At 40.3% G+C, this 16,236-nt stretch overlaps 2 protein-coding genes across 24 annotated transcripts in view; one reads left to right on the forward strand and one right to left on the reverse strand.

Annotated features, from left to right (window-relative positions):
- Positions 1-1,389: 1,389 nt before the first annotated feature.
- On the reverse strand, positions 1,390-12,925 carry LOC111252999 (Na(+)/dicarboxylate cotransporter 3-like). Of its 7 annotated transcripts, XM_022811757.2 has the most exons (15): positions 12,413-12,925; positions 11,691-11,866; positions 7,750-8,063; positions 6,293-6,421; positions 6,026-6,162; positions 5,373-5,478; positions 4,868-4,942; positions 4,538-4,665; positions 4,245-4,364; positions 3,644-3,835; positions 3,265-3,325; positions 2,887-3,010; positions 2,239-2,407; positions 1,788-1,911; positions 1,390-1,590 (listed from the first exon to the last, which is right to left on the reverse strand). In XM_022811757.2, exons 3-15 carry the CDS (start codon positions 7,903-7,905, stop codon positions 1,435-1,437), a joined length of 1,677 nt encoding a protein of 558 aa, XP_022667492.1. In that variant the 5' UTR covers positions 7,906-8,063; positions 11,691-11,866; positions 12,413-12,925; the 3' UTR covers positions 1,390-1,434. The 7 variants fall into 7 exon arrangements, with proteins under 7 accessions (XP_022667492.1, XP_022667493.1, XP_022667495.1 ...); XM_022811758.2 differs by lacking the exon at positions 11,691-11,866 and having other exon boundaries at positions 4,538-4,644; XM_022811760.2 differs by lacking the exon at positions 11,691-11,866 and having other exon boundaries at positions 1,788-1,846.
- Positions 12,926-13,056: 131 nt separating this feature from the next.
- Positions 13,057-16,236, forward strand: part of LOC111253207 (uncharacterized) — a 10,503-nt gene continuing 7,323 nt past the window's right edge. For 10 of the 17 annotated variants that reach the window (XR_002674524.2, XR_002674525.2, XR_015316223.1 and 7 more), the window contains exon 1: positions 13,057-16,001. Coding sequence is in view for 14 of the 17 variants with exons in the window: in XM_086973789.1 (XP_086829915.1) it covers positions 15,982-16,001 (20 nt within the window). In the remaining 3 variants the exon portion in view is untranslated. The remainder of the gene's footprint in view (positions 16,002-16,236) is intronic. The other 7 variants (XM_086973785.1, XM_086973784.1, XM_022812308.2 and 4 more) reach the window with 7 other exon arrangements.

Raw genomic sequence — 16,236 nt, forward strand, 5'->3', positions numbered from 1 at the left:
TGTTCCAGAATCAGTGAATATGTCTTCGAATTCTGGATCATTTACAGGACAACTTAATCCAGGAGTGTCAAGCTCAAACTCAATGCCATGTAACTCATATATTTCTGATCAAAGAGTTCCAAATGCCGCTGGACACAATTCAGGCTGCTTAAACGCGTATCTTCGTCATGCGGGGGCTCACAATCCAAACGTGTTCTATTCAACTGGCCCGTACAACACGGAACCCACTAAACCAAGCGCATTCGGTCCTTATTGGAACGCAATTCCAGGTACGATAAATTCTGGCATGACAAGCGACGGCATAACTATACCTTGTACACTAAGCCGTTGTAGTTTTGGCGTTAATGAATGTAATCCCAGAGCTTTTAATCCGGGGATGACTTATTACAACGCTATTTACCCGGGGACATTTTATCCGGGCGCGCTTCCTTCGAGCCATTTTGCCTGAAACCCTGAACCCGAGCGCAACACACCCGGGTATACAATCCACGACTGAGAATTGTCTAAAGTAAACGTTGTAGTACTTGAGTACATCTTGAATAATTGCAAGCTTTGTGCATAGTTAAAATATCTATCTAGTATGTAAACTTGCTAAAGCTGTTATTATACAAATGTATGAATGTATGGGAATTGTCGCCCTTGGGGAGCCGATTGTACAACAAATTTAAGTAATCCCAAGTTCGACTACATATGTTTTCGTCGTGCTTAGTTCCTTAAATTACTAACTGAATCAAAAGTAGCAATGAATATTTACTTGGAACTGCGGTGAGTGAAGCTTCGAGTGCTTCGTCAACGATGTATCTTCACTTTGATAAACAGCTGTCAATTGGCACAATTTAGCACCGACGTTCTAGGCGTTCATGCAAATGTAGCTAATTTTTAACCCGTAGGCGGCGCTAAGCTTCTATTGTTTGTAATCTATTGAGTCACTTTAGACCTGAAATGTACGCCATTTAGGAATAGTTGGACTTACCCGAGTTCCCCACCGGCCCCCGTGAAACTCAGGCTTAACATTTGGAAGTGTCCGCCCCGATGTAAATTACCATCTGCTAAGTTTACTTGCTTTGCGTATTGGCTATTTGACCTGCTACATAACTTGTAGGGCCGCAGTATCTGTTTTTAATGTACGAAGGGTGCAAGACATGTCGTTGGCGACAATGGTGACGGCCACCGCCAAGTGTAGTTTCGTATGTGGCATTTTTTGCCTTACTTTTCGCACACGGTTACGGTACAGTCGGTGTCACCACCGTACAACGAAATACATTTTTCAATACCTTGTGTTTGAGCGCCAATTAAACTCATGCCAGTATTCGGCTAAAGTGGATGAAAATTAAAACGAAGTTTGTAGGTTGACAAATATGACGCTATATAAACAGAAAACAATGTCCGTTTCGTAAACAATAAGTTGATCAGTTGAAACTTGAAGAACAAAATTTATTTAAGGTCTATGGTGACATTGGTCCCGGACGGTAGTTCAGGTTCGGCCCAACTTGGGAAGGTCGACAGACCGTACACCTTATCTCCATAGAGGTTGATAGCTAGTATTTCTATGGCAACACAAATACAGTTCATAACGATACCGGGAAATGCCTGTAAGGAAAGCGCGAAAACTGTCACAAATATCGCCAGAATAACCGTGTGTCGCGTTCATCTCAAGCTAGGCCATGTTAGTTTAGCTTCTGTTTGTAGTAGATAATGTTTGCTACACGATAGACGATGTCTCACGATGATTTTACTTCAGATTAAAAAAGTACGTTCTTCAGATTAAACTACATTAATTTCCTAACCATTTGCGGTATAGTCATGTGGGCAAGATCGTAGACAATCGCATTGACCGGAGTAGCCGCTGGAAGCATAAACGAAAACGAGCAACAGATTGTAATCGGCATCATCAGATACAGCGGATGTACCCTGCGTGTGACGGAGGCAAAAAAAAAGTAGCAGATTTTGTTAAAGCTGGCCCTTCCTTCAAATAGGTTAGCTTTGTTATACCTACAAGGATGCTAGAACTGTAAATATATTACAAGACGATTGCATGACAGAAATCAATTCCGAGTTACGGAATCGGTATACCTAATGTCGTTGGTGAGGTTCTCAATAAGCATAAGGCTATTTTTGTACGGTGCGTCAACGTAAAATAGTCGTAATGACATTGAAGAAAGCTACGACAGTCTGCGCATTATCGTCTGCTACCACTTCGAGCTCATTCGAGTGGGGGGTTTCTGCTGTCTCTGATACCTGAGAGCTATGGCTATCTGCGCCACGACTGGGAGCATGATTGAGCAGATTGCGGTATTTGAAGTGATTTCGGTTAGCATGGACGCGGCGAAGCTAAGGCAAGACACTGTGACGACTGGCGGCACCCCTCGAAACAGCAAAAGCTCATCAGCGATAATCTTTGAAAGACCTTTAATAGAAACGTGTGAAAACACATAATGTAAACATTTTTTTTTTTGCTTTTTTTTTTAGGTTGCATTTGATTTAAGGTTACATTTGAAAGAATTGCTTTAGACGGCTGGTGAAACGACGCATGTCTGTGTTTAATTTTTCAGTTAGTCAACGTTTAGTGGGCAAGCACGTTACCACTGCGCTAGGTAAAAGCTTAAGTGATCCATCTGACCTGAGCGGCTTTAGATGGCCAATTAGAGTGGTAACAAATCCGAGGTAAAGCATTCGCGAAGTAACGTCTATTATAGCTGACAGTGCTACATGCAGCGGTCTTTGTTTAGCAGGCTAACGTAATGAAAGTCGATTGCGAAACAAACCAATAACCCATTATAATTGAGGGTGCTGCTATCGCTGTACAGGTGCATTTAGCAATGTGCAGACACTGTAACTATCTCCTAGCGCTGACAGGAGTTAAACCTGAAATTTGGCTGTGTTTACCAGTCGATTTGCATAGGTCCGCGAGTGCCAGCCCTCCGCCAAGCAATAACATTACGCCCCACTGCATTTTCTTTTGGAGAACTGGCCACGTCAGAATCTTCTCAGAATTTTTGCTCCAGGGATTCTGCGAAGTCAGGAGCAAAAGCAGAAGATCGCTATTAATCAGCATTTTCACCTGCTGTTTAGTGCTCAATACATATTCGAAATTGTGCCAAAATCACGACTATTACTCATTAATCGCTGACTATCCAACGATCACGTTATTATAAATACTAAAAAACAGTCTATAGGCTGGAATGTATTATCGATTATGATTGTTTTACCCTGCCCATGTTAACCTAGGGTTAATGGGTTTTTCACCTGCTGATAGAACCCAACCTTAGGAACGATGAAAAAGAGCAGCATTAGCCCCAGAGCGGGCGCTGTCGGCTTGATTATTCTAGAAAAAAACACGCGCACAAAAAATAAATAAATATAAACACAAAATCGGCATTAAATTTTTAAGAAAATTATGGCGACGTAGAGAGAAATTAAGCAAGGTTCCGTCGCTTTCTTTAACTAGGTCGCAATAGTTTTGTACATTTGTCCGAAACACGCGTCTGCCATATATGAATTAGTACTAAAAACGTTGGACTTTTTTTCAGTTTAAGCGGTTATTTGTGCTTGAATAATTTCGCACTAACTTTGAGAGGAGAAAAATTCACTTGGGTCGGTCATTGAGAAATTGTTTTCATTGTCCTTACAATATAAAACTAACCTTCCGTAGGGTAGGTAATCGGCCCATCCGTGAATGAATTGCGGTCGCATCAAGAACCACAGGACGATCGTAAAGGCCAAAAGTCCCATAACAAAAGCTTCGGCGAACGTGATAGATCCTAATCGGTTGTATTTTTCTTCAAGGCTATACCGAACTACCGCTTCCGAGTCCGCGTTCACCTTAACACTCTTTCTACACAGTTTATTACCCTTGTTTATTAGTTACCCTAAGGGTAAATTAGTGCTATATGAAATCGCTACATCGGATCGCGTAATGAATAGACAAAAATGCTCGGCTTCTGAGCGGAAAATGGCGGAAGAAGTAATCTTTAGGGCTTGCATATATACATGACAACTAGCTATTGGCCGTACAGCTCCTGTGATATCTATATTTAACACAATTTTATAGGTAGACAAACGCTATTATATCAGCCGACCTTTGTCGAAGTTAACAAGAGACGAGCTCTGTCCAGCAGTAAAAATTAACGTGAAAGATTTTTACATAGCTAGCCACGAGACGGTCCGGCAAAGCCACATTTAACAGTAAAAACGACATATAGTACCCACATAGATATAGTGAGTATTAAATTTACTATACGTACAATGCAATGTTCAAAAGTATAGACAAGAAGACGAAGCCAAATAGTGTATTGATCAACATTACTGGAGAATTATATAGCATCCAACTGCTGAACGTTACTTCTGTAGAATTCGGGTACAGCCTAAAATGAAAAGATGTTAGCAAAGAATAGAAAACGCTATTACACATTTCGGGAATGGAAAAAAATTGCTCATATTCAATGCTGCTGATTATAGCCGAGCCACAAACGAGGTTAAATCAGACAGCCTTTTAGGCCGAAATTGGTTGGGTAGCATGGTAAAGGTGATAACGTACGTGTCGAGTTGCGCTTTGAGTACGAGATTAGGACCCGTGCCTATTATAGAGCCTGTTCCACCTGCGTTGGCCGCGTACATGACAGCTAACATCATGATACCGCGCACCTGGAAATGACGGCTGTTAGCCTTATCCGGCCAAAGACAAAATGCTATAGCCTTTCTAAGAACGTATTATCATCTGCTATGCTAGCTCGAAGCGAACAATGAGTTACATAGGATGGGTGATGGTAATGAACGGGCGTAACTAAATCTGTGCAGGAAGGCTATCTGCTTCTTTGAATAATACGCTTATCTATAAAATGTTTTCTTATGATGTCTGCACAAGTACCTTTCGGGATTCCTGCTTTCCATTTCCCCCTTTGTGGACTAGCGGATCCATTGTCGGTAGCTCAGAGTCGAAGACCTATTGATAAGGGATTGATACGAGGAAGATGAAATCAGTATTTTGAAGTGTTTGATACAGTCAATGCCTGTCTTTTTTTTTCAAACAAAAAGCAGCGTCGAAAGGCGTAGATTCATAGCCAATCAGAGTGATTTATCGTATTTTCTCAGTGATACGTAAATATAATGCATGACGCCTGGGTTCGGCGCCAAATCTCCCCGTACATTTGGACTCCTCTGTCCTAGAATCCATTATGCACAACGTAAAGATTATAATTCTCAATGTCTTGAAAATAGAAAGGGCAATCTGACTCTCTATATCCCAGATGGAAAAAAAATGATCTATTAACTATCTATAATAGGCTGTAATTACTATATAACAGTATTTGGCTAACCGATCAACTAAAAGCTAAGGATACCTGCGGTTATTGCTGCGGTGGATAAAATGTTACCTGGTCAATTATTGACAGAGCGACTGGCCCCATTATTGAAGCCGACGCTGTGTTGGGGATCCACATAGACAAGAACATGGTTACCATCATTGTGCCCAGCAAAAGTCTGTTAAATAACAAAATAAACCAAGTTAGTCGATTACGATATACGCTGCGTTGCTTATAATTATTTGGAGGTGATTAGAAATCATCAGCAGGCAAAACGGGGCGCCACGTTGCTCCCGCTAAGGGGTAAGCGTCTGCATTGAGTTGAGAGATGCCTATTGTGATCTCGCACCGATATAGGGATAGGTAGAGGGTTTTTTTTTCCGTTGAAGCAAATGCTGACTCTGAATAGTACAGCGATTGTGCTGCTGTCTGTGTAGAGAATTGTCTAGAGATCTACCTATAGTGGCCCGAAACGTAATAGAAACTCTATCCCGTGGTATCACTGTTACCCACCGATCTATCTAATTAGTTTCCTAAACGATTGTCAAGCGAAAGAATGTTGCTGTACGAGCTCAATTTGAGATATCCATAAAGTATACTAACATTCAGCTGAATAACGTTAATATACTGGTATCCTATTGAGCAGAGACGTGACAGAGTTTTTATCTACCTAGATCTCGCTTATTGAAATTGGCAGTGGTATTCAACGTGCCGCTGGGCGTCACCTGTATGTACTCGTGCCAATTACGAGCAACGTCCGAAGTGAGATTCGTGTGTGCAGATTGCTGGTTTCGACGGCAGCCGCGATCGAAAGGGATGTAAGCATTAGAAAGCTGATGTCATCGAGGTAGAATCGTGTTACCTGCACCCACAGCAGACTCAATCGTATTTTTAATGCTAACGTCTATGATTGAATTCCTAATCGATTTCTGTTGCAATAATAAATAAAATTTTATTATTAGCTCTGTAATTTATTGCTAGTTAGTGCAAACCTGAGTGGAGCTCATGAGACCGAGCAATGGGAACGCAACTACAGGAATCAACGAAGTTACAGCCAACGGAAGAGCTTCTGTAGTCCATAACGCTGCCATAATCAGCATCAAATAGGCGCACCATCCTGCCTTTAAGTTAAAATTTAAAGTCAAACGTCAGAAAGGTTAAATAGCAGTGTGCGGACTTGCAACGAACGCAAGTATGATATCTTCCTATTGAAGGGTAACTCGAATGTAGGTTATTCGGGCACGCATATGGTCGTGGCATGGTTTTCTTGGAACGATCCATTCGATCGAATGATGCCAGGACCGTTGTGTGCGTGGTCTTCATGAAAACGAGGAGACAACTAAACTTTACGCAAATTTCCATTTTTGCATCTGATTTAGCTCTCCTTAAGGGACATATAACGTCTTAATGATTTATATTATGATTATATAATGTAATACCTGCGATCATGGGAATCGCATATGAACGCTAGTCCGCGTTTGAAAGACGTTTAGACAATGCACTAAACGCGCTCATGCGCCTTTTTCATTCTTTCGAGTTCGGTCACGTTGTTACATGCGGTCTCTTATCTATAGTAATCTTTGTTGTATGCGAGCCTTTGGCATCTTTTTAGGCCTTTTCGCTCGAGTGACTGTCTTGAAATATCCCAACAATGTTATGGTCCAATTAAGGCAGTCGGTTATAGGGATCGCTAGTGGACGTTTCCTTGATGACTAGTCACATTTCTGTTAGGCGAATCTAACAAAATTTCCAATTAATAGTATTTACTGTCTATTATTTTTATAGATAACAAACAACACATTTTTGACATTAGCTTGCATTAAAAATTACAGTTAATTACTTTCCCTATTTGAGCATTTGTCATCCCGAAGGCCTATTACTCACCTGTTAGTTAACCTGAGAAAGTCCAGCGAACTCTGCCTAAACAATAACAGTAATAATAATGGGTCACTTTTCATGGGGGTTTTTAATTAAATACGAATATTCGACATGTTAACGATAGACTCCACTGATATAGACCCTATTTAGATTGATAATTATCAGACACATCATCACTGACAGAGTGTACTCAGGGCTTTCGAGAACTCACGTCGGGTTTATAGGTTCCAGATAAATTTTTGAATGGGTTGGAAAGTTGAATACGTAAACCCTTAATCATTAGACGCCCAAAAATAATAGTTGAAGTCATGCACATTAGGGCGGGATAACGAGGCCCATGGTACCTTTATAACCTAAGGCACACGGGATTTATGTGCTCTACATTTAGAAGCCGATCAATGTATATTGCAGCAGTATAGATCTTTACATTACACGTCGCACACCTAGCCAAATGACACGGAAAGTGCACGATATCCGGTTGTGGCCGCTACAAATCGATTTTATATATGCACGTTTAAGGGTACAAGGATGAGGGAAAAACGTAAACCGAAATTAGAGTTTGACCACTTACATCCGTACGGTAAAAGACTGGCAACGGAAGAAGAGCTAAAGGCAAGATGATCGCGAACCAGCTTTCCCAAGAGGCAGCCATGACTTCAAGAATGTGGAGTGGAAGACGTTCAAGCTCCTGCTGTCGCCCGGCATTCTTCTTAACTTTCAAGCTCATTTCTGTCGTCGAGGAGCAAGCGTCTTCAGACGTGTTCTCTGTGATGACGTCGAACCGCCTCTTGCGGCGGCCGCTGCTGACAGTTTTTCCCCTGTTGTTTGTTTTGCTGCTGCTTTTTGTAGCGGAGGGAAGACAATAATGTCGGCTAGTCCAGAAGCCTAAAACGAGTGTAAGTCATAGGGCAACTTTTATGGGCCATTCAGGTAGCCGCTGTAGGCGCTAAACGCTATCGAAAAGACACGTCACCGAGACAAGCTACATCCTCTAAATAGTTTCGGCTACTCGAGCTGAGTGTAGAGGAGTTGGATGAAAACTATTTTTCTTTTTTTATAAAAAAAGGTGTAATTAGTTTGACTAAAAGCTTTATTGTTGAATCGATAATTCAAGATCAATAGCAAACATGTTCATGACTACAGATAGGTATAAATTTCACTCAAATAGTATACGCCTGAGTGTTACTCTCAGACTTAATTAATTGCTTTAGAGTTCAAAATAAAAAATGGTTGTCTTGAATATTAAAAAAAAAAAACAACTATTGGGTTTCTATATGGCTTCTTTCCATAGATGAAACGGGTAAAGGCGTAAGACGCTCAAAACACCGTGATTCTGCCACGGCAGAGTGTGTTAGCCTTTCGTTACGTTTGTTTGAATGAGTATAACTTGCATAAAAGCGTTAAGTTAAAGAAATCTATACTGTCACTTTGACAGTCAAGTCCTCTGTGGTTCATTGCAGCTGGTCTGATGCAGTCAAAACAGGCCAAAGGTCTATTAACGAAAACTACCTATCTGCAGGTTTAGCGAATTGGCCGTAGACAGATTCTGCCTAACTGAATCTACCACCGTGTATGTGGCATCCAGAGTTTCGCTATTCCCATAAAACTAGAAATTATAATTTTGGTTTTCCCAAGTAGTGCTAGCGAGTGATAAATCACGAGTTACGGCGAGTAGAATTAAGTTACCCTGTTTGCAAATAAAAGTTGTAACTTTTTTTGTAAAACTGCCAAAGGATCGTCCTTAATGTATCTATGTATACAACACATCTAAAAACTCGTAAAATTGAAATAGGCGAACCTTTTTTCACTGGAATGAAACACAGACAGTGGCATTTATCGGTAAATAATTCTGACTGGATATTGATCAAGTAGTACTTAAACCCCTTTTGGGATTTCGACATAATCACCTCCAACTAGATGCCACGACGTTAAACAGCCAAGATTAGAATAAGCTTTGCTATATATCATTACTATTACTTCAAAGATAACTTTTGTAAAAGACAGATGGTTTCTTAAGGAAAGCGCTCAGTTTCCCCTTGGCCAGGGCCAATTGTTCGGATCCGTCTCCACAGTCTTTGTTCGTATTTCATAATCTACGTCGCGGCCCACAGATGGCTTGACACCGGCTTATTTCCAATGCGTCGTTTATAAATAGCGTCGTCTGCCTTTCTATAGATCTACTTTCGCCAACGATGTTATACAGATTTTTAGAACGAAGTTTCGGGTATTCTCTTCAGTTTTTTGCTATCCAGTACTAGACTATTGGTTCGGATCAATCGAACGGCGAATCGAGGGAAATTAACGTGTGGGGGAGATCGGAAACAGTTAATTTTGCGCTACTTTAATTTTTACCCCATATAGGTAAAGAGATAATGAATGTGAACACTTTATACGACCATTAAATGAAGAGAAGAATAGCTTTTTTCAAATATCACTACTCTTATTCATTCTATGAAATAGCGTAGTATGTACGCGTTTCACTAAACACGAGCTCTGGCTCTTGAATAAAAAAAGAAAAAGACGCAATGATATTTTGCATAATGTTTCGTTAATAAATTGAACAGCGGGACTTTAACACTGGTTTGTTATTGTAAACAGAGTCGCATGGCAACCGACAAGATGGTTAAAATGCAAACCATTTATTATATGTGTATGCTTATTAACAATATCAACAGATGCTGTACTGTAAAATATGAAGACCGTTTATAAAAATAACACACAAGGTTAATCAGAAGTACAGGAAAGGGCTATATGGGGGGTTCTACTAACAATTTTAGTTAGAACCAACTGAAATAGCTTTAAACTGCATAAAATCGACTGACAAAAACAGACGGTAACAAGCAACACGTAGGGAACGTTCGCAGAACACCTGTTTTTTTTTTTTGGTACCGAGACGAAGTCAACAGCAGCGGAACTACCTTGCGTCCTACTTCTTGTCCTTGAAACAGGAGATGTGGCCCTTTCCAGCAGCCGTTTAAGCTCACCTCATACAAATGGAATCAACCTACAAAAGTAATTAATTTGCCTAAGGTGCAAAAAAACTCTTTTTGCATATCCATTGTCCAAAATATACTTCATATGCGAATCATACTCCTTGGCACCAATTTGCATAAAAAGGACTGTGTGAATGGACCTGTATGAGTCACCGAACCTGAAATATGCCGAGGAGCTGGAAGCAGTTAGTTATCCGTTAGGTCTAGCTTTAACTAGATTTTATTTATTTCGCCTTAGTCATTCAATCAATGGTCATTAACTCTCTTCTGAGAAGGTAACTTCAGATCAATTTCTTTCAGCTTTACGGAGGAATTTTCGTATGTCCGAGGTCATATAACAACTTTTCAAGACATTAACATGAACTAGCTGCGTATAAGCCACAAATTCAAACCACAAAAGCAAAGTTTCTGGTTGAGCAAATTCTGTGAGCTAGATGACGGCGATTAACTGTTTGTTGGAGATATCAGAAAAGTTGGACTTCTTAGCTATAGTTAATCAATTATTCAGTTAAAATCAATTGTTTTTGGGGAAATGCCCAAGACCCAAGTATAGAAATTGGCAGCTATCCAGAATTTCCGCTACAGCAAATGGTGTGTCTTTCCATCACGCGGTGCTTAGCGTTGAATATACGTTCAAACACCTTAAGCTACATAGACCACGCACAAAAATCGAAGGGCATTTGTCGATCGGAGCATTGACACGAAAAGGTGTCAAACAAAAATAGTTTATAGCATTACTGAATTTAAGCCTCGTTATTATGAAGTCGATATGGTAGATGAAACAATCCACGATAAATGGCAGCGTTACTATTAGAGGAAACATGAGGTATGCAAATTTAATCACATTGTTTCGAAGGACTTCAAGTGTCCATCAAGCGAACCGAAGACGACCATAGTTGTCACAGTACCGATTTAAACAAGCTCAAAATAATATCAAATACGTGACGCGAACGTTATTTTCTACTACGCAGTGAAAACCCGCTGAAGTTCTATTCTTAATCTGAAGTGCAAAATGCTAATAAAAGTGTTGCAATGGAATTATAGACTACAGAACTGGGAATCGAACCTTCTGAGCTGTTTTTGCATGTGCTATCTTTTGATACGTATTACTTTTCATAATACACCATATGCTTCAGAAGAGTTTTCGCACAGTATCGAAATAAATAGTCGAAAATGCGCCATTTATCTTCTGAATTTTACACTGAAAAAGCTTATCATTGTTATGAGGACTTGCACAAGATTACAGGAAGCCTTTCAACAAACAGTTTTATTATTAGCTGATATTTTCCTTCATTGACTAGTACAAGGCCTATAGGTACTCGTTTAGAGATTCGACGCCCGGAATTGTCGTTAGGTATCGTTTCGAATAAATTGGCCTCTGGTATTAAGCAACTCTCCTAAACCATTCCATATATCTTTATGTTCAGATGGCACACATGTTGAAACTGCGCGATCGTAGCGAAAGCTATAAATAAGTACAGCCTAAGCTTGGCACCAACCAAATTTTTTTTTAACATACCATCCAGCAAGTAACTTTGGTTTCCAGCGTTCCCATTTTTAGACACCGTTTCTCAACTGTTTGATGTGCTCCATCATCATGATCATCGTGCTCAGTTACTGCTTGTTTTGCTATCAATTTCATTAGTGGACGTGCTTTTGGCATCGGGCTCACTTGCCCCTCACTGCCGCCCTTGCCTGTGCCAATATAACAAACAAAAATGTCATTTGCGAAGTATGTACAGACGTTTCATTACGCTCAGAAAGCAGTGCAGACGGCTGACACAGAGAAGCAAATAACAATAGCCTTCGACAGTGAACAATTCAAACTAGGGAAGACATAGAAAAGGCACAATGTAAAGTTATTTCCAACAGAAAATAAATAGAAATTCGATGGCCCCCTAAGAGAACCATATGTGAAAGGTAAACGTAGGACACAAGAAGATAGTAATACTAGTCGTGATATTAATACCAAAAATCAATAATAATAATATTTATTATTATTATATAGTTATTACTAGAATGTAGCGATATGTTTTTTCTTAATAGTAACAAAACGATCAATTTCTCAATGTGTCCACGTGTCCACGGACCAGTTCGACCATGTACGTACTTGACGTAAGCGAATTTTCCTTCCCTATAAAAATTAATAGAAGCTTTGACATCTCGCTGCCTAAAGGACGTTATTAAGAGTATCAATTCCAAAAGTGATCAATTAAAATCATGTGCGAAATATATACTTACAGTTTACTTATTTGTAAGGCGGACGGCGCAAGCATAATCTAATCCTTCGTTAATTCTCAATAGTTACTTTCACATAACACCGATATCTTTGTCGAACACTGGACACTGCGATTGACAGCTTAATATAAATCCTTTACGCTGCATTGTTTAGCGAAGACCCCTCATTCGTATAGACCCGCAATAAACTTTGTCCTCAATCACATTCGATACGATATCATTTTGTACAATGAACGTTAGAGATTCTAGTTCAGTGTATACTAGTCAGTCAAGAGTCGCACGGCTACGTCACAGAAAAATGGGTCTCAATTTGAATACTGTGAGAAGAAAAGGCTTATCACTGTACGGTTACACAGAGCGAAGTGTCTCTGTTTATTCTATAGATCGGATAAGCAACCGTTCCGTAAATTGATTAGATCGGATCAGTATTTAATCCCGTGTCTCTATTTCTGATTCTGTCTGAGTGTCTGTGTATTCCCATCTCCAAATCGCTGCTGTTGACACGGCCGGTTGGGTTGTCAGTTTGCTTGCGGTCAGAAGCCACAAGAAGGGAAGAAGCTTTGGCAAGGGCAACTCGGTAATAATTCTCGACACCCTCACTCAGGGCGAGGCAAATGGCTATATATACGATGATACGTCAGACTCGTTGGAGCTATTGAAATGGACGGACAGGAAAACGCTAGGAACATATTTGAAATATGTAGAAGCAGGAAGTGGTATAGTTATGCATACTTTATTGGTTACACTTTTGCGCTACGCCGTCCCCGAGCTAGTCGGATACGGACATGCCACTGGATCTTTGTTTAGATCGTTTGTCCTTATAGATTTTCAACGTTGCTCTCTCTCATGTGCCTTTCAAGTGTAGGTGAATTAAAAGTTAACAAGAGAAAACTTGGTCATGAACAAAAAACCATGCAACGCGATTAAAGCAATTAAATTGTTGACACTTAATCTAAATTAATTAAAAAAAAATCAAAGGGCATATGGAGTTAGGCCTCCTGATGCTTAGGCCAGATGGTGTACGGGAAGCGAGAGTATCTTCTAGCATTAAAGTGATATGTGTATATTTGCTTAAAGAACATCATTGGAGCCACATAAACGAGCTTTCTTTCAACCAGTGAAGTTTTCACCTGAAAACCAACAGGTCGCTGGTAGGAGCCCTGCGGCGGGACTATGTAGACTTGGTGTTACCTAGATATGCTACATGAACCTGTTTAACTAAAAAACATAGACGTATCACATAATGGGCGGTTCAAATGCTTCGCAAAATTGGACACACTTAACAAGCATAAGAACAATATTGACCTTGTGCGCGTCTAGCTAACTGGGAGCTCGACAAGTGGGATCCAAGAATCGTTAGCTTGGGTCTGCAGTACGTGAGCTGTGGAAGCTTCTAGCATTACGCTGCTGTCGTTAACTAGAATCAACTAGTTGTAATGATGAAGCACAGTCTATATATCCAGAGGTTTTAATAGGTAAGTCGTGAGAGTTTTTTCCACGCGAGGAAACGACCTAAAGAAGTCTCGTTAATTGCCAGTAATAAACAGCAATCTAGAGCGGTGGTGTTTGTGTGCCATATCAAAAGCAACGCGTTTATATATAGAACATCCGGCACACTGTCTGCTATTGGTGCCGTCGGATGTTCCACCATTTCTGTCTGTCCTTAGTACTGGTTCAGGTAAAATGACGAGTAACAATGACTACTAGAGTGCCACTAGTTGTTTGCAAGCTCCTAACAAGTAATAAGATGATTACTCATCAAGGTCGACTTTCGAAGGATTGCCAGAGGCAATACTTTCTTATCACAGCATATTAGGCTGCAAGTGAAGGAAATATTACGAGAGCAAGAAAAAAAGACGCTAAATTGATAGAAATCTCATTTTTATGTAGCACAAATCCATGATAAGTTTGCGTGTCTATTCCATTTTTGTTAAGTTAAGAATCAAGCCCATAATTAATGGGCTAATTAATGGGAGCATTGGCGCGCCTTAGCAATAATGCCAAACAATAGAAAATTAAACTTACAATTAATTTGTTCTACTTTGGCTCTAAATGCTGCATGTCAACAATAATATTTAGGAGCAAAATATGTTAACGAAGCCCTTCCTATTATAACGGGCGAGTTCCGATAAGACGAGATTTTTTTATTACATTGTACGAACTGCGTCCTAAACGTGTTCCAGATCTCTACCCAAGTAAAAAAACACCGCCAAAAATACGATATTGATATCACTTTCTCATAAATAAAAGCCGATATTACAAATTTAGCAAAACCATACGTCTAGCGTCGCCGCTAGACACGTCATCATACCCCTGTCGCTTGGTTTGGTTTTAGGCCACAACGTGTCCCCACTATAAGCAGGCAAATAAGTTATGCACAAAGCTATCACGGTGGCCGTAATGAGTTGTCCACATCTAAGCTAACGTATAATATTATCAAAAATTTAGGTTAAACATTGTGAAAAGAGTTGTTCTAAACTGGCTAAAAATACCAATGCGGATAAAAAAAATATAGGGAAAACTTCCGCTTTTAGTGGGCACAAAAAATTGTAAGTTAGCCTAGCTTTCCGCTGCAGACAGGTGCATTCAAAAATTCGATAGATCTGTACATTAAACGGACCACACTATATGGCTATATTCCGTGGGTTGTCTCATACCGGTAGGCTACTTGCGATTCTTCCTTTGCATAATACCAAATTGCGATACAATATTTTAAATTTGAGAAGAATACTTAAGACCGTCTCGAGGATACCTCCGACGTTCCTTCGTCTGATGAAATCGTCCGATCATTCCCGAATCGATCATCGGCCGAATGATACGGAGCGCCTTTTCCCTAGTATCCAGCTTCGACCATTTTGTTTTGTACATGTTTGTCGAAATGGCAAATAAACAGCCACGAGAGTGTTCTCTATATACGTTCCACGGGCAACCCGCCTGCGGAAAAAATATCGCTGTCACGTACGACTTATTCTTGTATATATGTGTTTATACGCTTTATATTATCTTTGATTTCTCACATGGAACAGAGTGTACGTAGGCAACATACTGTTAGCGTATAGAGAAATCAAAGCAGAAGAAGGTTTGATAGCCAATGAGATCAACGAACAAACAATGTCGCCCGCTTTCAATTAAAGTCTACTAGTCGCAACGCAACCGTCGCACTAGACACTACTTTATCTGTTTAGAAATAACGTATAACGATAACAACCGTGTATCCATACTGGCTAGCACATTTTACAGAATGACTTCAACAGGCTTGAAGTGGAATGTGAGTACGAAAAAGGAGGAGGGACTCCAGTCATAAGAAGGGTAGGCGATACAATCGCCTTACTGGTCGGGTCTCAACCGTCGTCTTGGAGACCGAACTCAAGCGGAGGGCTCTTCTCGAAGGTGCTTGTGGTTGCACACTGCTCAGCTGTATCGGCCTGACCAGCTAAGGCGTATTCAGTGACGCGTTTTGCGCATCGTTATCGGATCTTCCTACCTAGGACAGCGACAGTTTAATGTGAGCGCGGGGGAGGTCCTGGTGGAAAACGGATTCGTGTGTAACTTTTGACAGAGACAGCAGACTAATGAAGGACAAGTCGTTAAGGTTGGTTTATTTCTTAGTTGTTTTTACCGTTGCTGAAACGGCAAGGGAGGTTAAATGGAAGTTATTAGACCGGAGGGAATTAGCTGTCAGGCCAAGCAGCAAAAGATCTTTTATCTTAGATAAATTCCGGTGTGTTTAATCACACACAGTACCACAGTCATTTTTGTTACTGAGCGTTGATTACTCTACATGGGTCGACGGGATGTAAAACGTGCAGATTTTATATATACGGCAG

This window comes from Varroa destructor, unplaced genomic scaffold (assembly GCF_002443255.2).
Source record: "Varroa destructor unplaced genomic scaffold, Vdes_3.0 BEIS01000006.1, whole genome shotgun sequence".
In the NCBI taxonomy this organism is placed as follows: Eukaryota; Metazoa; Arthropoda; class Arachnida; order Mesostigmata; family Varroidae; genus Varroa; species Varroa destructor.

Excerpts from the sequence above, each read along its gene's own strand:
- LOC111252999 (XM_022811756.2), bottom strand. The coding sequence starts at position 7,905 with ATGAGCTTGAAAGTTAAGAAGAATGCCGGGCGACAGCAGGAGCTTGAA. Across the intron at positions 6,163-6,292 it reads GTCTCATGAGCTCCACTCAG|GTAACACGATTCTACCTCGA; the intron begins GTTTGCACTAAC and ends CTGTGGGTGCAG. Across the intron at positions 4,943-5,372 it reads CTCTGTCAATAATTGACCAG|GTCTTCGACTCTGAGCTACC; the intron begins GTAACATTTTAT and ends CCTTATCAATAG.